Genomic DNA, 20,953 nt, shown 5'->3' with positions numbered 1-20,953 from the left:
TCTCAAGTACAATTTTAGTCACATGTTTGCATTAAACATAATGTTCCAACAGCAGCAAAAAGGCCACACTACCATTAATGGAAACTTTAAGTGTTAATACAATTTAAACAGGTGAATTTAGATTATAATTTAAATCTGAACAAAAGTAAAGGACCTATAACAGAGCCCTGTGGAACTCCATGACCTGTAAGAAAACACTCTGTGACACCCCATTCTGGGTTTTGTTACTCACAGTGTTCTCAGATGGTTATGCCATCCAGAGATACGCCAACTAGAGGCTAAAAAGCTTCAGGTCTGACTTTTACAGGCTTGTTGTACATCTATACATGTGTTTTACTGACGTTAACTTCCACTTTTTTAAGCCTTTAGTTGTAGTACGTTATATGTTATTAATATATATCTCATTCTACCTGAAATCTATTATTTGTAAAGGTTGTAAACATGTTAATTTCACCTGAAGACTTGAATATTTTAACACGGGAGTCTATGGGGCCTGACTCACTGGAGTGGACACTGAAGGAATTGCAAATGAATTAGGTTTAAACCAGGGGTGGCCAACATTTTCTCTTCATATTCATCTCGTCATATTTAAAGATGTTTAAAGATGTGAGGGGCTGAACTGATAGATGTAAAAGAAGATGTAAAATTAAGTTAAATGCAAGGAAACAACATATAGACAGATAGACCAAACAGAGTTTGGCTCTGGATCAGCCTCTTGATGCACAAAATTTGCCAACTGCTTAGCTCAGTTAGCCATCAGGGGCCTCAGCTAACCCTAACTGAGTCTCCAGTGACTTTGTGGGAGTCCATCTGTGCTAATGTGCAGCTCAGATTGGCCTTTAAAGAGAATTTAAGGTCTCTCTTTGGTGAAAACTTTCATCAAACGACAGTTAGAAAAGGCACCTGTTAGCACAGCTTTAATAAAATAACTGTTATGTTCTAGTCCACAGTTCAGGGTCAGAGGTCAGCCCTCGGTGAGGTCATCGTTGTAGTGGAGGAGGATGGCGGGGGTGAATGCGTCTCGGTCCAGACGCAGCTGTTCGAGCTCGAGGTCATTGTCTGGGACATTGTTCTCACTCAGCGTCTTGTTCATGTCCAGGACGGCGCCGTTGTATTTCCAGGTGTAGCTGCGGGCATGCGAGTTGTATCGCAGGTAGCGCTGCAGGATCTCGTTCAGAGTCTCCTCTGAGCACACCTGAGGGCATCAGGACACACACTGTGTTTGTAGCTAAACGTCTTTGTGACCGTTAACCACATCATGAAGGCGCAGTTACCCAAAGTGCATCTGGCTGAGGTGATGTGCTCACCTCCATCCGCTGCTCCTGTGACGTCAGCGTGTTGATGATTCGCATCCACCTGGTTTTAGCGGACAGCAGCCCCACCTCGTATCGGCTATCTCTCCACCACGGCTGTCCGATGTCGCTGTCCCAGTCGGAGCGCGGACCGTTGGGGGGGATGTGCAGGAAACGCCCCCTGGGGGTGTAGTACGCCACACAGCAGGTCAGAGGGTCCACGTACTTCAGGATCTGAGGACAGGTGGGAAATTAATTTACTATCTTTTTACATTGACAGCACAGGAGCATAAAACCACCAGATGCTGTTTCAGGTTTCAGGTCTGAGGCGGGCCACTGCCCACAGACTCCAGATCAGAGAACTGAAATATCCTCATGAAGTAAAAGCAAAACCTGCTGGAGAAAACAGTGAAGTGTGTTTACTTTAACTGTCCAAGTACAAAGCAACAGAAAATGTTGTCTGATTATCTTTAGCTGAACTGTGATAAGAATTTTTATTTCTCTATATTTTCTATACGAGAAAATTATGTGACCTGGAAACTGATTCTGACCACTCACACAAGCCTAGAGAGCAGTCTGCACTCCCATGGAAACCACAGGTCTCTAGGAAAAAGTGTTTTTTTTCCTGAAAGTTGCTCGAGGTTGGAAGGATTTGGGCTGACTGAGGCTCGAGGCCTGTGTGACTTGGGCTTAAACCTCAAGTGAAGCTTCCTGTAGAGAAGATTAAACAACAGTATCTCAATTTTCTCCAAATCAGAACTCAGTAACAGGCGAGTACATTCAGGTGAAAACACTCTTCAGCAGGATTAGGAATGCACGACTATTACTCAAGCTGCCCTTAATGACAGGTGTAGGAGATGACTGAGTGTGACTGTGGCTCAGGAGGATGTTTGATTCCAGCATGCTGTAATGCCCTTCAGCAAGACACTGATCCCCTGAACGGTCCCAGAAGCATCCATACAAGCAGTGCGAAAGTGCCTAAAGTTGAAAGATGAAGTAAAATCTAAGACATAAATGTAGCTTAAGTAGTAAAAATGAACTCTTGGGTCTGTGCTACAGTAGAAAAGCTCTGCACAGTCTAACACCAGTCCACGTAAGTTTGATCGGCACTCACGTCTTCAGTTTTGGGGTCAAACCAGCTGCTGATGTCCTTCCCTGCAAACTCCATGATGGGCAACAGCAGAACATCACCTGCAGACAGAAACACATGTTACCCTCATAAACACCATCTTTCTTAATACTCTCCACCTGAGAACTCCCACAGTGGTGTCTGATTTTAACCCACTTACATTTTAAGAAAGCTGTAGGAGGAAATACTACACAGATGTTTACTTATACTCTTTCAAATTAACATTACAAAGGCTTTCAAACAGCAACAAAACAAGCTGATCATAGAGTCTAAAGCATGAAGCCAGTGTTGATGGAACAAAAACTGCAGTTCCTCTAATGTCCACTTGAGGCTCCAGCAGCAAGTCAACTTTAAGGAAAGATTATTTTAAAGTGTCTTTGTTTTCAAAATAAAAGTGTCCAATTAGTAATTGGAAGGTAATGTTAGCTGAGGTAAGGTAATGAATGTTATGAAATCTCACATTTTCAAAATAAAACCTAGAGTTAGTTAAAAGAATTCATCATTTTCAAAATAAAAGTGTATTAGATAGGGGATGGTAACAGGATGCTATGAAATCTCTGATTTTCAAACTAAAATTCCACCTTTAGATGTTACAGTCAATCATTAGTTGTGTCTTTAAAATATTACAAGCAAAAACACTTTTTTTTAAAAATCTGTCTTTGACACTTCAGTGCAGAAATGCCTGAAATGACCACCAGAGGGCAGCCTCTTGCAGTAAATGACTTGAGGTCCTGTGTCATTTCATCCACGAGCTCCATCATAATACATAATTAATAATAATAATAATAATAATAATAATAATAATAATAACAAGAAGAAGAAGAAGAAGAAAACAATATGCAGCAAGCACCATCTTTTGCATACAGTCTATGGATTAAATCAATGAACTGAGTGGGAAAACTGTGATCCACGTTTTCAGGGATTATTTTTTATTTATTTTTTCCCTTTGTTGTCATTTTGTGTCTTTGTACTCTGCGAGTCTTCATGTCGGACACACAAGTCTCTCACACACAGTGCAACTCCTTCTGGTTGCTCGCTGTGTGGATTAGCAGCAGGAACAGACACTTCCGGAAACTCGTTTTCCTGTTGTGTAACTAAAGAGTCAAAAACAGGAATCACTCTCACTGACTCTGACTTCTCACAGAAGCACTTTGTGTTTTTCAGCCTGCCCCAGTGCTTTAAGTGGCCCAAAAGAGGTGCCGGTACTCTATTTTTTTTCGCCTCCCCTGAGGTAACAACAACTATATTGAATGGGTTTTATATACAACAGTCAACAGACAACCTTATACAAAATAATAAATCATTTTATTAGTTTGTGGATTTGCTTGAGCTAGAAAGAGCTACTGAACATAAATAAAATGTGCAAAAAGGTATTGAAATTTTTTTTTAACAAAATGTACATAAAATAAATTATAAACTAATTTGTATTTTGCTCTCTCTTGAGTCACTGCTGCTATCAGCAGCAGCACTTGTAAAGTTTTTTTGTTTTGTTTTTTACACAAAATGTATATAAAATAAATTATAAAATAATTTGTATTTTGCTCTCTCTCTTGAGTCCCTGCTGGTATCAGCAGCAGCACTTGTAAAGTGTACCTGCAGAGCTTGGTAGTTCTCCCATACTACTTTCACTGTTCTCTCACTTGAAGCAACCCAAACATAATAACCATAGAACAGTAGAATATAATCTTGAGTCTTGAAGATGGTTTATTTCTTTACCCCTGAAAAATATACAAAAGCAGATTCAGCAAAATACAATCACAGTACACCAAATGAAAAATGAGAAATACTGTACAAATCATTTTACCTAGAAAAGGCTCCAGCACGTTTTGGGCTCCACTTTCCTTTCACTTTGGGCTTCGCAGTTTGTGGATGCTGCACTTCTCCTCCCTAGTGCCAGCCATGTCTGCACATATGTTTGTGCGTTAAACTGATCCAAGGGTGGTCCGTTGCATTTCAGGAAAATCATATTTGAAAGCCTTTTGATGTCGAGAGAGTTTCTTTTATCTGTCAAAGTATCATTCATTGAGCTGAAAGCTCGCTCGCATTCACTTGTTGATACTGCAATGGTGTGGACAGCTGTAAGAAGCGGCTTCAGGGCTGCTGGTGTCTTGGAAGCTTTAAGGTCTTTATACTCCCTAAATCCTAGGACACTTTCCCTCTCCCCAACTCTGAATCTCTGACATAAATGTCTGACCACTGCATCCCCATATTGAATATCTAGAGATGCAGGCCAGGAGTCAGACTGGAGGACCTTGATGTCTGAGAGGAGGTGACTATCTGTCTTTTCAGATGAGGTTTTACTGACATGCGAGGGAGTTGTTGGAGTCATCCTGCACTTAACATTTTCAGCCAGGCTATGGAAAAATTGGCCATGGTTGATTTTTATAACCCTCTGATTTTCATGCAGGCATACATTTCTGAAGATTTTCTCCTTTTCAGCTTCAATGGCAGTTTGTGTGTAGGGACCAGGTGTGGATACCATTGACTCAAACACCCGGATTTGTCGGTCCAGCTGCCTGTCGGCTTGATCCAAAGTCATGTCCCGTCTCTGGAGCATTCTTGAGAGGTCACTGAGTTCTGTGAGAGCGTCATACATGATGCCAAGATTGACCACAAAAGAAACAGTAGTGAGAACATCATTGAGTCCTTTGTATTTTGCTCTCTCTCTTGAGTCCCTGCTGGTATCAGCAGCAGCACTTGTAAAGTGTACCTGCAGAGCTTGGTAGTTCTCCCATACTGCTTTCACTGTTCTCTCACTTGAAGCAACCCAACGCACTGATAAAACACAGCCTATCACAAGGAGACGTTGTCCAACATTGTGAGCACTCTCGGTTAACTCCCTTTGGTTTTTTTGGTGATGCATGGTAGAGGGAGTAAAGCTGATCTAAGAATATTTTAAAGTGGTTGATTCCTCCTACCTCCTTCAAAACATCACAAACTGCCAGTTCCAGTCTGTGATTGGAACAATGCCAGACAAACAGGTAAGGGAATTTGGAACAAAGCTGCGCAGCAACTCCTGCTTTCCTCCCAAGCATCACTGAGGCTCCATCACAAGCAAATGCCAACAAATGTTCCTGTAGGTAGTGAGGGTCAAAGCCATTATTATGAAGACATCCTAACAGTGCTTCAGTGATGTCCTTTGCTGTGGTCCCCTGCAGCTCAATCAGTTCAAAAAATATTGTGTCTGGATTTTCACTGGAAATAGCTGACCGCAGGCACACGACAAGCACAGACTTTCCACTTATTGTAGTGGATTCATCAATGAGCACACACAATTTTCTTTCATTCATCACTATGTCATTGATTACCTTCTTTTTCATTTCAGCTGCAATGTGATCCAGTATATTTGCACATGAGTTATTAGAGTGCAAAACTCTGCCCATCTTGACACCATTTAAGACTTGCAACTGGACATCTATTGGCATGTCTGTAAAGGCACGCCCATGCTTGCCAATCTTATAAGCTGTTCTAAACACATTGCAAGTTGAAGCGTAGTCAGCCTTTCTCATATCTTCAATGTGTTTTTGCATTGTATTTGTGTTGCCTTCTCTTTTATTTCAACTGCTTTCTTGTGATAAATTGAGTCTCTGTGCTCTTTTATTTTTTTTCGTAGTGAGTTTTGTTGTGCAGCCTTGTCCCTTCCAAAAGACGAGATTAAGCACCCACTCCACTCCTGCGACACTCTCTGCCCTTGCTGCATGTCCACACGAGCACAAACTTGACTACACACACTACAACCCAACTTTTGATTTCTGCTGATCAGCCACTTGTAATTTGTGGAGAAATACCGGACTTGTGCTTGGGACCAACATTCTGGCCACTCATGCTCGCTAACGCGGCTGTTGTCATCGGTAGAAATGGTGTCATTCTCGTCCTCGTCGTCGCAAAAAGTGCCGTCGTCCGCGGCTGCGGCACTAGTGCAGCTTTCATCTGACCTGCAGCGATATCATTCTGGCTTGGTGGGGTGTCAGCCAGCGAGTCCTCTGATTCTGACCTTGTTCTTTTACTACTCAGAGTCTGAAGCCAGGAGAGCATATTAAGTGTTCATTGTTTTTGTATTTTAACCGAGCAGCTGTTTGCGCGTTTTACACAACCTCTCCGGACCACGTTGAGTTGTTGACATGACAACGGCAAAAGCGACGCATGCGCTTTTCACTTGTAAAACACATTGGTGTATGGGTAATGTAGTCTCTGCTCTCGGTGGGACGAATTAGGAAGCGTGCTTGTGAAGGGCGCTCTGAAAAGCGGCAGCGCAGCCAAACGATTATAACAGATGTGCAAATGAGAGTACCGGTACGCTAAAAGCACGTTCTGGGCGCATGGAGAGGTGGCGGTACTCTCAAGAGCTATATTTAGAAGTGGCGGTACTGAGTACCGGCGCGTACCGGCCCACTTAAAGCACTGGCCTGCCCTGTCTTCAACTGGTGACGCAGTAATCTACCTGCTGCGGCTCACCTTTGTACTGGCTCATCAGCGGGCTCAGGTCGTACACTTTGCCCAGAAACGACACCCACAGGTCCTCCGCCGTGTTGTGAGCCGCCACCTCCGAGGGAGTGAAGTACCTGGGCCGTCCCATCATCAGCAGGCGGGTAGCTGTGTCCAAATCACGGAGAAACGCGGAAAAACAGCCCCGGTTCAGGCTTCGCCGTCTCCATGGAGCGCTGTTGACACGCTGCCATGGCGAGAGACGCCGAGGGCGGGGCTTCTGTTCATTGAAATACACGTGTTTATCTCGAGATCTAAAAATGACCTGAATCGATGAAATCAATAAAGATAGGGATGGTTTTATTTCCTAAACATTAATAAACTAATTAAAATTAATGAATTAACTGTATGTATTTGTTAGAATCATTAATATATATATAAAATTTTCAACTCTGCCCACCTGTAAATATCCCCATGTTGTCTCATCCCGCAGCAAATTAAAATAATGACCCAGGAAACATCAATTTTTAAAATAACCAAATGTATCTGACTGATCAAATGATTATCAGAATAAAAATGAAATAAATAAATATATTAAGTAATGCAAATTATTCATTAAGATAAAAATATTAGTTGAACATCGTGAAGTTTGTATGTTTCTCATAGTGTCAAACAAGCTTTGTACAGTTAAACCTAACAGTTACCACATGACGGAAACACCAGGGTTATCTATTAAAATAAGGTTTATGCATTTATACAGGTCACGCTGATTATTGAACAAAAAACACAAAGATCAGATGTTAATTGCATTTCATTTCTATTTGAGTAATCTAAAACAAAATTCACGTTTTAGAGTTTTGTCAAATACAGGAGCTGAAGATCAAATTTTACTTGCTAAGCTAACTGTCATCTATTTCACGTATAATAAAAAACATATGCAAAAACCATTGAAGATGCTACTTCAAATAGCAGAAATAGTTTATTGAAAACAAATTCACTCTTACAGCACAGGCAGAATTGACAAAAAAAAAGGCAAAAACAAAGAGTTGGGTCATAGACAGACTCGAACACAACTGAGGATGAACACACAAGATACTTAATAACTCCCACTTTAACAGGTAGCCGTCTAACAAGCCCAACCTTTCTTTAAATTTCCACTCTCTGATCTACTCTCCGGGAGGAAAAAAAGCTCCATTTCCTTCCTTGTACCTGAAACTGATTCTGAAGTATGAGGGTACAGCAAGCATCGCAGTTTGTCTTGAAATTGTAATTACATAGATTACAGTATCTGTAATTACTGTAATCTCCACATTTTGACTTTTTTCTCAAGCTGATCAATAATACTGTTTTTTCTTAATGTGTCCTTAATACTCAGTTGTTGTTCATCCAGCATCTGCACCAGCCTCTATGCTACTTTAACGTTTTTATTTTGAAGGATTCAGAATGGCTCTGTTTCCTCTTATTGTTTAGTGCAGTGTAGAGACCAGATTTGTACACAGGCATTGTTTTTGAATGAGGCTTAACATCTTTGGTAAAATTTACAAGCAATGCTCTTTGATGACATGTCTGTGAAGGTTCTCAGTCATCCAGGTCATCGTAGTCAAAGGAGCTTGCAAAGAAAAGCGTCTGGACTTCTTTAAGTTGCTTGAAGATGTTTCACCTCTCATCCGAGAAGCTTCTTCAGTTCTAAGGTCAAATGGTGGAGAGTCCCAGATATAAACCTAGTGGGAGTTTCCCCCCACAGAGGGACAAAAGGACCCCCTGATGATCCCCTAATCGCCTGAGCCAAGGTGTGAAACTGGGTGTGGGCCCCAATCAGCCAGAGTTTCGGGTGAGCTCATTGTGAAACCTGGCCCCACCTTATCATGCGAATTCCTGAGGTCAGATGGCCCAGGATGTGAGTGGGCGTTAAGGCGTCTGGGAAGGGATCTCAAAACTGGATTATAGATGGCAGAGAGTTGGTGTCGTAAACCCCCGCCTCTGTTCAAAGATGGTCGCTCACAGTGGACATAGATGGCTTCTTTCACTCCTCTTTCAAACCATCTGTCCTCTCTGTCCAAAATGTGAACATTGGCATCCTCGAAAGAGTGTCCTTTATCCTTAAGATGCAGATGGACTGCTGAGTCTTGTCCTGTGGAGGTGGCTCTTCTGTGTTGTGCCATGCGCTTGTGAAGTGGCTGTTTGGTCTCTCCAATGTAGAGGTCTGGGCATTCCTCGCTGCACTGTACAGCATACACCACATTGTTAAGTCTGGAAGTGGAAAGGAAGGCTCTTGGCTCTTTCAAAGGAAGAGTACCCAGCCACTGGTACAGATATGTGGACGACACCTGGGTCAAAATCAAGACACAAGAAGTGGAATCCTTCACAGCGCACATTAATGCTGTGAGCTCACCCGAAACTCTGGCTGATTGGGACCCACACCCAGTTTCACACCTTGGCTCAGGCGATTAGAGGATCATCAGGGGGTCCTTTTGTCCCTCTGTGGGGGGTCACTCCCACTAGGTTTATATCTGGGACTCTCCACCATTTGACCTCAGAACTGAAGAAGCTTCTCGGATGAGAGGTGAAACGTCTTCAAGCAACTTAAAGAAGTCCAGACGCTTTTCTTTGCAAGCTCCTTTGACTATTGGATGACATCATTTTCTTCATCCAATCCGTTGACCTCAAGAGCTCGGATGATCACTGGTGGGTGGATTGTTCCCTGCAGTCAGCAAATCAGAAAAGAAACACAGATGCAGTCTATAAAACATTAACAGTTGTAGTTATAGACAGATATCTGTCATCAGTTCATTGATTATTGATTGTTTAATAATTGATCAGTGAATGAGTCAGTGTTACCTGTGGCTCTCTGTCGATGTAAAGATGCAACAAGAAGAGTGGAGATTAAATATGGACAGAACACCAGCAGGTAGCGAAGCAGTGTGAAGTCAAAATGCAGGGGGCGTGAGGTAGAAGGTGAAGGTGCTGATGTGGGCGGGGCTGTAGTCGCAGGTCTACCTGCAGATAGAATCCCATCTATTCAGGCAAATATGTGGCTGAAATAAGACATGAAATGAGTGTGAAGCTCCTCACGTTTGACAGTGATCCAGCTGGATGGAGACTCTCCATGACCGATGATGTCACACTTGTAGAGGCCTTCATCAGACCTGGAAACATGCTGGATGGTCATGTGACCTGTAGGCTGCTTCCTGATGAGGGAGCCATCTTTATAGAAAGCAGCTGGGAGGTTGGAGGGAGTGGTCTTTGTTTTACAGAGCAGAGTGACGTCATCTCCCTCCATCACAGGGAGGACAGGACTCTGCAGGATCACTGATCCACCTCAACACAGAGACAAACTACAGCATTTCATCCATTTACACACAGCTTCATCAACACTAACTCCACACACTCAGCTTACCAGTGACTGTCAGGTTAACCATGTTACTGATGGGACCCTCTCTGGACTCACACCAGTAAACTCCACTGTCCCATGTGTACATGTAGCTTATCGTACAGGTAGATCCAGACCATCTTCCAAAGTTCTTTCCACATTGAATCATTACTTTATTGCTTGTGTTTCTCCTCAGAGTCCATCCAGCAGAGCTGTCATCGTCCTGACAACTCAGAGATATAATGTCTAATTCAAACAGCTGAGAGCTGCTGGGACTCACAGTCAGACGGGCTGTGAAAAGAGGAGAGGTTAGACTCATTTTCATGGCTGTTTGTGCAGTCGGTCCACACATTGGCTCACATGATCACGGAGTTGTTTGCGGTGAGCGACGATCAGGCAGCAGAGCAAGAAGCTCTGTTGGAAAGAATGCAAACTGAGCGCTGAACCCAGTTGTTGAAGAAGCTGGTCGGGGCCGCAGCACAACCCCTGTACTCTCGGTAATGATGCATTGGATGGGGTAGGTGATGACCCCAATGGTTTCTGAAGTTGTTTCAGCTAAATGCTGATTGGGCCTCTCTGTCTAAAATCATTGCCAGCAGTCATCACATGCGGTTCCAGAACAGCCAAATTACGGCAGCAGGAGACACTTCTCTACTCTGTACAGTTTGTACCAATTTGTCAAACTTCAGTTACCTTCCAGAGCTTCATGGACTGGGTGCTGTGGCTGCACGCTGCATTTGCTGTCACCTACCTAAATGATGTGATCATCCACAGTAACACCTAGGTGGACCATGTGCAGCGGGTGGCCGTGGTTCTGGAGTCGCTGAGGCAGGCAAGCCTCACGGCCAACCTAAAGAAGTGTGCAGTTAGATGGAGGGAGGTACAGTATCTGGGGTTCCACTTGGATGGTGGGCAGGTGTGTTTACAGATGGAGAAGACAGCCGCCATTGCATCTAGCCCACACCCCAAGACAAAAAAGGAAATGAGGTGGTTCATGGGGCAGGCTGGGTACTATCACCAGTTCATGCCCGGGTTCGTGGGCCTCACCAGTCCTTGACCAATCTCACCCAGAAGGGTGCCTTAGACCTGGTCTCATGGATGGATCAGTGCCAGGCGGCATTTGTGCAGGTGAAAAATGCTCTCTATGGGGAGCCGCTGCTCCACACACTTCGAGGTTGAGGTGAGTCTTACCTCCTCGACCACCTCTTGAAACTGAAGTGAAACACATTAAAACTTTGTTAAGTTATGTGAGCAACAGCAGACGTGTGCATTGTTGTTACACCAGCATCGAATCCATCCAAGTTACATGGTTTATTGAAATTGTCAAATTACAGCATTTACATTTATGTTAGACTACTTTTAATTAACTGCTTTAGCCCACTTACAATGAAAATTAAAAAAAAATCTTGTTCATGACCTGTGTAGCAGGGGCGATTTTAGCCCATTTTTGGGGGTACTTCAACATGCTGAAGCAGCAAAATGAATCAAAGCACCCCCAAAGATTTCTTACTTTTTTTGATAAGATTTGCATTTTGTGGGACACACTACTAAAAATATAAAAAGCATACAGTACTTAATTGAGATGGAACATTTTAACAACAAAAGTATAGATCCCCCCCCCTCCCAAAATGGTTTGTTCCAGCTCGGCTCTCCCCTACTCTGGCTCTAGCTCCGTTGCTGCCAGAGAGATGGTGGCTGAGACGTAGTGGAGCGGAGGTGGAAGTGCCTGCCTTAAAACAGGACATATTAGCTGCATTGAACCTTCAGTTACTCTTTATATAGTTAGTAGGAGTCAGACCATGTTTCTTTTTAACTGAAAAACATTACACCAGGTAACCTGCAGTGTTGAAAACGTATTTCCTGACCAGTGTTGGGTAAGTTACTTTAAAAAAGTAATTAAGTAATTACTAATTACTTAGTCAATATTGTATTTAAAATACTTATCTAATTACTGTGTCAGAAAAGTAACTTAATTTCTAAATAAGTAATTTAATTAAATACTTCTTAAAATCCCTATAAACCTTGAGTGGACAAACAATAGAAATGAAACTCTTTTGTTTGGTTTTGTTACAGACTTTTCAAAAAAAAAATTTGCTTTTCTTTCACAAATGTGAGATTAAATTGTTAAAATGTACAAAACAGTGATGTCATGTTTTGTGATGAGGACCCAGGCACAGAGAGACTTGATGAATTTAAGAATCTTATGATTTCATAAAGAAATTTGCAGACTTGCACAGAGAGGGTAAAATTATGATGACTGATAACGGAGATGAAGACAACAGACGATGAGGACAGGGAGGAACAGGGGTTTAAATGCACCAAGGAGACTGGAGACATTTAAGGATGCAGGGACTGACAGAGACAGGGAAGAAGTCTCATCGTGATGAGTAATGTTTATCTTGCCTGGCTGGGCAGCTCTCTGGGTGCTCAGCACCCCCAAAGCTCTGATCCTAGAATCGCCCCTGCTGTGCACTATGTTAACACTATTGGAAGTAAAAATAACTCTAACTCTAATTTTGAAAACAACTTTTTTTTTCTTTTTTAAATAAAGCTCTGGCTTGTATTATGAGTCTGTGGTCTGGGAGAGAGTCCTGTAACTCTCTGTCTGCAAAATACAGAATATAATGACCAATGCTGGGCAATTAATTATATAGTTACTTCTTTAAAAAAGTAACTGAGTTTTGCAAACAACAAATTTTTTTGCAGCTTTTGCACCCATCCACACTGAAAACGCTACATTCCTGTACTGTGCATGCATGAAATGTAAGACGATTCGGCCTGCCTCATTTTTGTCTGCCGTTTATTTACTTTCCGTCTCTTTGAAATGTCGGGTCAAAATGCCAAGGAAAAGTTTTTTATCTGGAGCTATATGGAGCATGTACAAACTGATATTAACCTTTAATAGGGTTTCCAAAATTGAGAGGAAACAGAACAACTGCTATACAATGCTGTCCACCATCTTAGTTGAACTGGTTACATTACTGAATCATTAACTAAAAGGAGGCATCATTTTCAAAAGCCTTCATTTTCACAGTCCACACTGCAATGTGATAATGGCGTTTTCAAATGTATTCACTTTTGAGAGTTGTTTTCCAAAAGCTCAATTTTCCTTGACCAAAAACGCCGTTTCCGCGTGGATGGAAAGCCAAAACGGAGAGAAAAAGACACATTTTCAAACGAAGCGTATTAGTGTGGACATGGCCTAAACCACATCAGTAATGTCTCACACAGCATCAAAGTTTGTAGGTTTCAAACTGTGACAGAAGGTTACTTACCTTGGTGCGTTGTGCAGCTCAGCAGTGAGGTCAGAACTAAAGAGAACTCAGGTTAGTTTGAGGTTTCACACTTGGCACAACAGATGATTACTTAATGCACAGCAAGCATTCTGCAAATCTGCAACAAGTGCACACTCTAACAACACCAACCTTTTTCTTCCCACTTCTGTCAGATCAGAGACAGAGTGGGACTGTTTTTTTTGTTTGTTTTTTCTTTGCCTTAATCCAGCTCGTCACTCATCTTACTCTTTTAAAGATAAAAGCTTTTAAGCTCTTAACCTCCATCTGGTCTCCAGGGACACACTTATGGTTATAGTTTCACTGAGTACATTTTCAAAATCCAAAATTTGGGTTTAATGAATCAATCTGGCCTTGCAGTTCTTCTCTCTAAGAGCTTTAGCTTTAATTTTATTTTGGTGGAAACCTGACATACACAGATATGTTAATTTTTTTAAAACTATTAAAAAATTGCTGGCATGAAAACATCTTGAAAGAAATATTATACAGAAACATATTCCCCCCCCCCCCCCCCCCCAAAAAAAAGTGTAGCGTGAAAATATTTTATTTACAACCTACATTCACTGCACATATGTCTTCATTTTTTTTGTTTGTTTTTATCATAACACTGACTTCTAGAGTAAAACACTTTGGAAACTTCAAAAATGTTAAATATCAGGTACAGATCAGCTTCACACACCAACAGAACTACATTTAGTTTGTCTTGTAATATAATATTTCTGAGGTTTCAATTAAATCTCACTATAAATAAAGAAACATATTGTACGTACAGAGAAGTGACAGCAGAGTTGTTTCCTCCATTTCTTTTCTTGGTAATGGTATAAAAACTTTGATCAGCTCTTTTTAACCCCTCCTCCTTCCTGACTGCCAGTGACTAATGTATTGTGGTTTTCTCACCATTTACTATCACGAGAACTGTTTCAAATGAGGGGAGAAACAAAGACTGCCAAAAATAAAAATGACACAAGTTTAAAATGTTGCCAAAAAAAGAAAACAAAAATGAAAAATGTGCTTTTGCATTCCCTTGAAAATTAATGCAATTTGAATGCACAGCCTGAAGTTTTCATCAGTACAATCCTAGACTTCTCTTCGATATACATATATACACATATACATATATACATATATATATATATATACACACATATATATATATATATATATATATATACACACATATATATATATATATATACACACACACACATATATATATATATACACACACACACATATATATATATATATATACACACACACACATATATATATATATATACACACACACACACATATATATATATATATACACACACACACACATATATATATATATATACACACACACACACATATATATATATATATATATATATATATATATATATATATATATATATATATATATATATAGAGTGGATGTGTGTAGGTACTGCAATTTAATACACATTTTCAATACACACGGCCGGAAGTCATTGTGATTGGTAGGCTATATATATAGGCGGTACCTACAGGAAACGGCGCCACAACTTTCGCGCGCGTGCCCTTTAACAAGTGTATGTCGACAGCAATACGAAGACGGATTAAAAACACAAAGGTAAGCCTTTTTTAATGTAAAATGCACCATGACTTTAATACTATATGAAATTATAGGTGCACAGGCCTATATTAAACTGGTTTAATTTATGCTTTATGGACTGTTAGTGAGTCTTTGAAGAAGTAAAACGGCCCCAGCGTTTGTCATTGAGTAAATAAAATAGGGCTGACGACTAACCGCGTCAACGCGATAAAGCGGGCTAACCCGTGTTAGGATTTACTCGGTGTTAAAGCATTATTGTGGCTTAAACGTGTTAATGCCGACATCGCGACTAACGCGATTAACAATTAAACCAGCGCAGTCTGAGTAAAAATCCCTGATGTCGCTGTTAGCTAATTTCGGGCAGTTTGTCCAATGTCTGTCCATTCTGCTGACAGCCCTAAAATAAAAGCAAGGGTATAAGTGTATTTAGTCGTGTATTTATTTATATGCCTGAAGAAAAAACTTCTTACAGTTTTGATGCCTAAGCTTTCTCAGTACTTGTATCACTCTCTGCAGTCGCCATTACAGAAATGTCACATGTCGCCATTTTGAGTACTAGGCCTTTAACATTTTAAAAGAAGGCATAAATTAGCACTATGAATAAGTCAGCTGTGTTTATGCTGTAAACTACACTACTGCTAGTTCTGCTACTACTGATGATGATGACAATGATGACGATAATCGTAATACTTTATATGCTTTGGTAATACAGCCAATCGTACAGGAGAACATGCGAAGGAGACGCATTCCTCCACGGGAGGATGCAGTCTGTCATGTTTCTGCTGGAAGGGACAAACTGGGACTTGATATCCACTACATAAATGCCTTCAAAGGTAAGTTGGTCTTTAGTTTGGATTAGATTTGGAGTTTGTCACTTTGTCTTTTGTCACTCACTTGGTATGCCTCTGCAATTCAGGTCGGGGCATTTTCACGACTGTTCCATTCCAAAAAGGAGACTTTCTTTTGGAATACAGAGGTAAACTCATAACAAAAGAAGAATGTGAGCGGAGACACAGAGTTTATCATGACAGCCTGAAGGTGTTCATGTTTGAATTCAAGTTTGATGGAAAACTCTGGTGGTGCGTATTATATCAGTGTAGTTTGATTAAGATTAAATTACACATTGCTTTTGATTTATGAAAAAAAAGCTTCCTAACTAGTTAAGCTAATACTTTTTTGCCTAACCCCACAGTGTGGATGCATCTCAAGAAGATGGGTCATTAGGCAGACTTGTCAACGACAACCACATCAGTCCAAGTGCTAAGATGAAAATATTAAATATCAATGGAAAGCCCCATCTATGCTTATTTGCAAGCAGAGACATAAGTCCAGGTGAAGAAATAGACTATAATTATGGTGACTCGGATTGGCTCTGGAGATGCAAGGTATTTCTACAATTGTACTTTTTGGAACTGATAAATTGCATACCCTAAGCCATTTTTACATTTGTACCTACTCAAATTGGCTTAACGTGACTTAGGGCATCTAGTTTTTCACTGAAATTGAGTATCACCTACTGTGCCTGGGGTAACTATAGCAATGCAGCCGAGCATCCAGTGATATAAATGCCACAGCAAGCATGGACGTCAAGGTGACAAAATGCCTGCTGCTCAGTCTATACTTTAGTGTTCAATTCAGGGATCACGCTGTTAATTTTGGTCGCTATTTCAAACATTTCAGAGTTTCAAAAATGATGGCTTGGATTTTCACGAAGGAGGCGCACTCATAACTTATCGAGTGACACCATTGACCAGCCACCTGGTGGCATTCAGTCTATGTCAAATTTTCTGATCACTTTGGATCACTTGGAACCTTGGTGTAGTAGTTACTGAAAAACTACATGGTACTATAACCTACTGGAAAAACAGGGGTAGGTACTAATGGAAAACAGGCAATTGTGATGGCTGCCACATCAAAGCCCTCTAAAAGCACTAAAAAAATATCAGCAGGTATGCAGAAATAAAAAATGGCTTTCGGTTTCTAAATTTTAACAGTGATTGATGTTTAATGTGATTCTACACAGCAAAATCTCCAGTGTTAAATTAACACTGGAGAGTGTCTATATGGGTCCACACAACACTGTTGAGTGTTGAATTAACACTTTTGACAGTGTTATATGTTTAAAAGTAACCTAGTCAGTTTTGAAGATTAACAAAGACTAACACTGAGCAGTGCTGATTTTCTAACACTGGAAAATAACTCAAAATGTTAGAAATATTCCAGTGTTAGAAAATCAGCACTGCTCAGTGTTAGTCTTTGTTAATCTTCAAAACTGACTAGGTTACTTTTAAACATATAACACTGTCAAAAGTGTTAATTCAACACTCAACAGTGTTGTGTGGACCCATATAGACACTCTCTAGTGTTAATTTAACACTGGAGATTTTGCTGTGTAGCCTCTTTAGTTAGATTCATTTTAAATTTTGTCCCTCGAAGATAAATGGGCCCTAGTGACAGTTCGTTGCTGCTACAGGTGATTGTTTTACTCCTTTAGCAATGGCTTAAAAAATAAAGAAATCACACTGACTATTTGTCTCTTAATCATAGGGCCTTAAATTCTCTATACATGACAGTGAATATTTTAAAGACAATAGCTTGAAACTTATCTTTCTCATACAGTTTATTTAATGTTTCAAAAGCCTCTTCAAAAATGCACTGTATATTCATTTTCTATCTGTTACACACGAAGACGGAGACCAGCCAGATTCAGAAGACTGTGAGCTGCCTAAAGCCGCAACCAAACAGCTTTCCAAACAATGATCTGGACCTGAAACATCCAGAGCCTGAAAGGGTAAATATAATCCAGTGTACCACTTAATGAACTAATAATTTAATCTATCATCATTCTTTATGGATGCTGTGTGTGTGTGTGTGTTTGGCAGTCACCTGGGTGTGATGTGATTTACATGGACAAAGTTTATTAGTTGATATCTGCAACTGAATTGAAAACACCTCACCTTTCCAACTGTCCAAAACAAATAAATGTTGCAATATTTTGCTAACAGTGTCACAATCATCGTCTGGTGTGCACAACAATATCATCTTTGGACAAGTGCATTCAGTGTGTGGGACTGGTTTCCTCCCTCAAGTGGCTTGGCTATAAGTGCAAAGGTGAGACATTTAGTGAATAGGTACATTATATAGTAAAAAGCATTAATGGAGTTCAACAAGTTAAGACTAGCTGAAATGAACACTGCTCCCTTTTTAATTAATGGGTGGTCACGTCTAATTAAAGAAATGCAGTATTACCTCATTGGTGCAGGACCTTGTAAAAATGGTATACTTGGGATTGTCCTCAATTCCCCATTCCATAACATAAACTGCTCAAAATAATAAAGGGAACACTTAAACAATGCGATGTTACTCCAAGTCAGTCACACTTCTGTTATATCAAACTGTTCACTTAGGAAGTAACACTGACAACCAGTTTCACATGCTGTTTTGCAAATAGAGTAGACAACAAGTGGAAATTATAGTCAATTCACCATAATAAAGGACTGGTTCTGCAGGTGGTGACCACAGACCACTTCTCAGCACTTATTCTTTCTGGCTCATGTTATGGTCACTTTTGAATGCTGGCGGTGATTTCATTTTAGTGGTAGCATGAGACAGTCTACAACCCACACAAGTGGCTCAGGTAGTGCAGCTCATCTAGCGTAGCACATCAATGTGAGCTGTGGCAAGAAGGTTTGCTGTGTCTGTTAGTGTAGTGTCCAGAGCATGGAGGTGCTACCTGGATGTGGAGTAGGCCATAGGAGGGCAACAACCCAGCAGCAGGCCTTAAATAGTAAAACTATGTACTATAATTTCCAGTATTTGCTCTGTTTTTTGTCATATCTCGTTGTTAATGTGAGGTTTTTGGGGGGGTTGTATGTGTTTGGTTTTTTTGGTTTTTTTCCCCCACAATTTCTCAGATGAAATTGCATTAAGTGATGCTGAAACAAAGGACAGTGAGAGTGAATCAGATGATGATGACACATCACTCACAATGTCGGCGTGTGGCACCAGTGAGCCTGTACATGCAGTAGCTGATTCCACAAACACAGCGCAGCCCCAAGACACTGTAGATTGTGGTAAGTTACCACTAGCTTGGTTTCTGTGGATAAAATGTTTGTTACAAATATTAAAACTTAATCAAATTGTGTAATCAGCAGATGAAGGACTACTCACAATGCCTGCAGCAAGTGAGACTGCTGCTCCCTCTGAAGGTAAGGGGTGCAGTTGGTTCTCGAAGCTTATTATTGTTTCATCACTTTGCAACATATGGCAAACTGCAGAGTGGTGGCAAAAAGTCACTTGGATGAGTGACAAAATGTTTCTCCCACTGAAAACGCTACGTCCAGATTAACAGAATCAACGTTTTGGGATTTACTTACCTGGATGATTGAGCATGCATCAAGAGACTTTTATTCAACTTTTTATTCAGTCTTTTATTCACAGCGGAACACTAAATGTTGTCTCATTTTAGAAATTTGATAAATTTTCAAACAGAATTTTAGCTCGTTTTGATATTGATGGTAGCAACACATTTCAGAAGTTAGTACAGGGTAGCATCCATTCTTTTAACAAGCAAATGTTTTTTGTTTTTTTTGTTTGGTTTTTTGTTTGTTTTAACTACTACTACTTTATATATCTTCCAGAGAAAAATGCTGCTCAATCCCACAATTCCCGAAGAGCTCCCAAAAACATGTGGTCCAAGGCTGAGGTTGCTGCAGTGATGAGGCATTTGAAAGACCACATAAACGAAGGGAAACTAGCCACCAAAAATGAATGCAGTCATTGCAAATTGGTAGAAGATCCGGTGTTGGCAGGAAGAACAGTTCAAAACATAAGAGATTTTGTAAGAAACAGAGGATTAACTGCAAAAAGGCAGGAAAAAAATGAACTAAAATAACTGTTTAGAGAGCTGTGGTTTTACATCTTGGTCAGATTGCCAATTGTTGTTAACACTGATGTTCTGTTTAAAGAAAAAAAAGTTCTTGTTAAATACAGAAGTAGTTTATAATTTTTACATTTAATTTATTTAGGGTTTTTTTTGACGGGTTATATTTAAAATAAAAAATTATAAATGCATATTTTCTCCCCTTAATATTTACCTTTAAACTATTAAAATTCATTTTAAATGTTTTTAATTTTTCTGTTTTCTATATTTTTATATTTCTGTGGGAAGCGTGGGCATTTTTATCCATAGATTTCTTTTTTTATTTATGGTTAAAATTAATGTTCAGATCCAAGAACACTAATAAAATGATGTTCCAGTAATCCTGTGTCCTGTCAGATGTGTATTCATGGTAATGATGAGCTATTTACATATTACATCATTGTCCCTTTAAAGACCCAATATTGCTTTTTTTGGACCTCATAAAACACATTGTTGTCAAGTGGACAATGTCTCCAGAAAACACAATAGAGTCTGGTTGGTGTGTATCAGTGTATCTAGACTTCTATAGGGAGTGTATGAGGTCTGAAGTGACCCAAATTTTTTTCAGATTTTTTCGAACACTTTAACCTCGCTCCCTTGGCTCTAAGTCCTTTCAAAAGGGTAGTCCACTTAAACCACCACCGGGCGGATTGACGTAGTATAGTCCCGCCATACCACATAGACCCGTATGTGTGTGTGTGTGTGTGTGTTTGACTGAATGAAAAAATAATAATAAAAAAAACCAAAACACTACATTGTCGTAAATTATGAAGTTTATTAGTAACAGAGAAACTAAGTAAATTAATGCAGAAGTTTTGATGTTTTTGTACATCAAATAGCAGTAAAACACTGATTAATGAACATGTAAGAACAGTCACAATCCATCTATTCAACTTGTCCTCATCAGGGTCACAGGCCAATATCCAATAATACAATTTATTACA

General features: G+C 40.2%; 3 protein-coding genes and 1 pseudogene across 9 annotated transcripts; 1 reads left to right on the top strand and 3 right to left on the bottom strand.

Moving 5' to 3' along the window:
- Positions 1-82: 82 nt before the first annotated feature.
- cyb5d1 (cytochrome b5 domain containing 1) lies at positions 83-7,120 on the bottom strand. 3 transcript variants are annotated; one of them, XM_085389871.1, is made up of 5 exons: positions 4,226-5,074; positions 4,015-4,139; positions 2,407-2,483; positions 1,308-1,526; positions 83-1,195 (listed from the first exon to the last, which is right to left on the bottom strand). In XM_085389871.1, exons 2-5 carry the CDS (start codon positions 4,037-4,039, stop codon positions 965-967), a joined length of 552 nt encoding a protein of 183 aa, XP_085245997.1. In that variant the 5' UTR covers positions 4,040-4,139; positions 4,226-5,074; the 3' UTR covers positions 83-964. The 3 variants fall into 3 exon arrangements, with proteins under 3 accessions (XP_085245997.1, XP_085245988.1, XP_085246005.1); XM_085389862.1 differs by lacking the exons at positions 4,015-4,139; positions 4,226-5,074 and adding an exon at positions 6,877-7,120; XM_085389879.1 differs by having other exon boundaries at positions 4,015-5,074.
- LOC146673118 (E3 SUMO-protein ligase KIAA1586-like) lies at positions 4,134-6,590 on the bottom strand (annotated as a pseudogene).
- A 1,815-nt stretch (positions 7,121-8,935) lies between the features above and the next one.
- On the bottom strand, positions 8,936-13,943 carry LOC146673116 (low affinity immunoglobulin gamma Fc region receptor II-like). Of its 2 annotated transcripts, none has more exons than XM_085389842.1 (4): positions 10,244-13,943; positions 9,919-10,164; positions 9,685-9,861; positions 8,936-9,547 (listed from the first exon to the last, which is right to left on the bottom strand). In XM_085389842.1, exons 1-4 carry the CDS (start codon positions 10,566-10,568, stop codon positions 9,510-9,512), a joined length of 786 nt encoding a protein of 261 aa, XP_085245968.1. In that variant the 5' UTR covers positions 10,569-13,943; the 3' UTR covers positions 8,936-9,509. The 2 variants fall into 2 exon arrangements, with proteins under 2 accessions (XP_085245968.1, XP_085245976.1); XM_085389850.1 differs by having other exon boundaries at positions 9,685-9,843; positions 10,244-13,939.
- Positions 13,944-14,930: 987 nt separating this feature from the next.
- Positions 14,931-20,279, top strand: LOC146673115 (histone-lysine N-methyltransferase set-1-like). Of its 4 annotated transcripts, none has more exons than XM_085402256.1 (9): positions 14,931-15,106; positions 15,801-15,921; positions 16,005-16,167; positions 16,281-16,473; positions 17,778-17,879; positions 18,094-18,199; positions 19,003-19,161; positions 19,243-19,296; positions 19,729-20,279. In XM_085402256.1, exons 1-9 carry the CDS (start codon positions 15,068-15,070, stop codon positions 19,980-19,982), a joined length of 1,191 nt encoding a protein of 396 aa, XP_085258382.1. In that variant the 5' UTR covers positions 14,931-15,067; the 3' UTR covers positions 19,983-20,279. The 4 variants fall into 4 exon arrangements, with proteins under 4 accessions (XP_085258382.1, XP_085258384.1, XP_085258381.1 ...); XM_085402255.1 differs by having other exon boundaries at positions 14,933-15,106; positions 19,240-19,296; positions 19,729-20,276; XM_085402258.1 differs by lacking the exons at positions 18,094-18,199; positions 19,003-19,161; positions 19,243-19,296; positions 19,729-20,279 and having other exon boundaries at positions 17,778-17,921.
- Positions 20,280-20,953: the final 674 nt, after the last annotated feature.

This window comes from Rhamphochromis longiceps, linkage group LG3, assembly GCF_057381845.1.
Source record: "Rhamphochromis longiceps isolate RC_006_pf linkage group LG3, R_longiceps_female_GT1.1, whole genome shotgun sequence".
Taxonomy (NCBI): Eukaryota; Metazoa; Chordata; class Actinopteri; order Cichliformes; family Cichlidae; genus Rhamphochromis; species Rhamphochromis longiceps.
Note: the sequence above shows the minus strand (reverse complement) of the source record. Positions and strands in the feature narration are given on the sequence as shown.

Excerpts from the sequence above, each read along its gene's own strand:
- cyb5d1 (XM_085389862.1), bottom strand. The coding sequence starts at position 7,000 with ATGATGGGACGGCCCAGGTACTTCACTCCCTCGGAGGTGGCGGCTCAC. Across the intron at positions 2,484-6,876 it reads GCTGATGAGCCAGTACAAAG|GTGATGTTCTGCTGTTGCCC; the intron begins GTGAGCCGCAGC and ends TTCTGTCTGCAG. Across the intron at positions 1,527-2,406 it reads TTGACCCCAAAACTGAAGAC|ATCCTGAAGTACGTGGACCC; the intron begins GTGAGTGCCGAT and ends ACCTGTCCTCAG.
- LOC146673116 (XM_085389842.1), bottom strand. The coding sequence starts at position 10,568 with ATGTGTGGACCGACTGCACAAACAGCCATGAAAATGAGTCTAACCTCT. Across the intron at positions 9,862-9,918 it reads CAGCTGGATCACTGTCAAAC|ATGGGATTCTATCTGCAGGT; the intron begins GTGAGGAGCTTC and ends TTGCCTGAATAG. Across the intron at positions 9,548-9,684 it reads ACATCGACAGAGAGCCACAG|GGAACAATCCACCCACCAGT; the intron begins GTAACACTGACT and ends TGCTGACTGCAG.
- LOC146673115 (XM_085402255.1), top strand. The coding sequence starts at position 15,068 with ATGTCGACAGCAATACGAAGACGGATTAAAAACACAAAG. Across the intron at positions 15,107-15,800 it reads GACGGATTAAAAACACAAAG|CCAATCGTACAGGAGAACAT; the intron begins GTAAGCCTTTTT and ends TTGGTAATACAG. Across the intron at positions 16,168-16,280 it reads TTTGATGGAAAACTCTGGTG|TGTGGATGCATCTCAAGAAG; the intron begins GTGCGTATTATA and ends CTAACCCCACAG.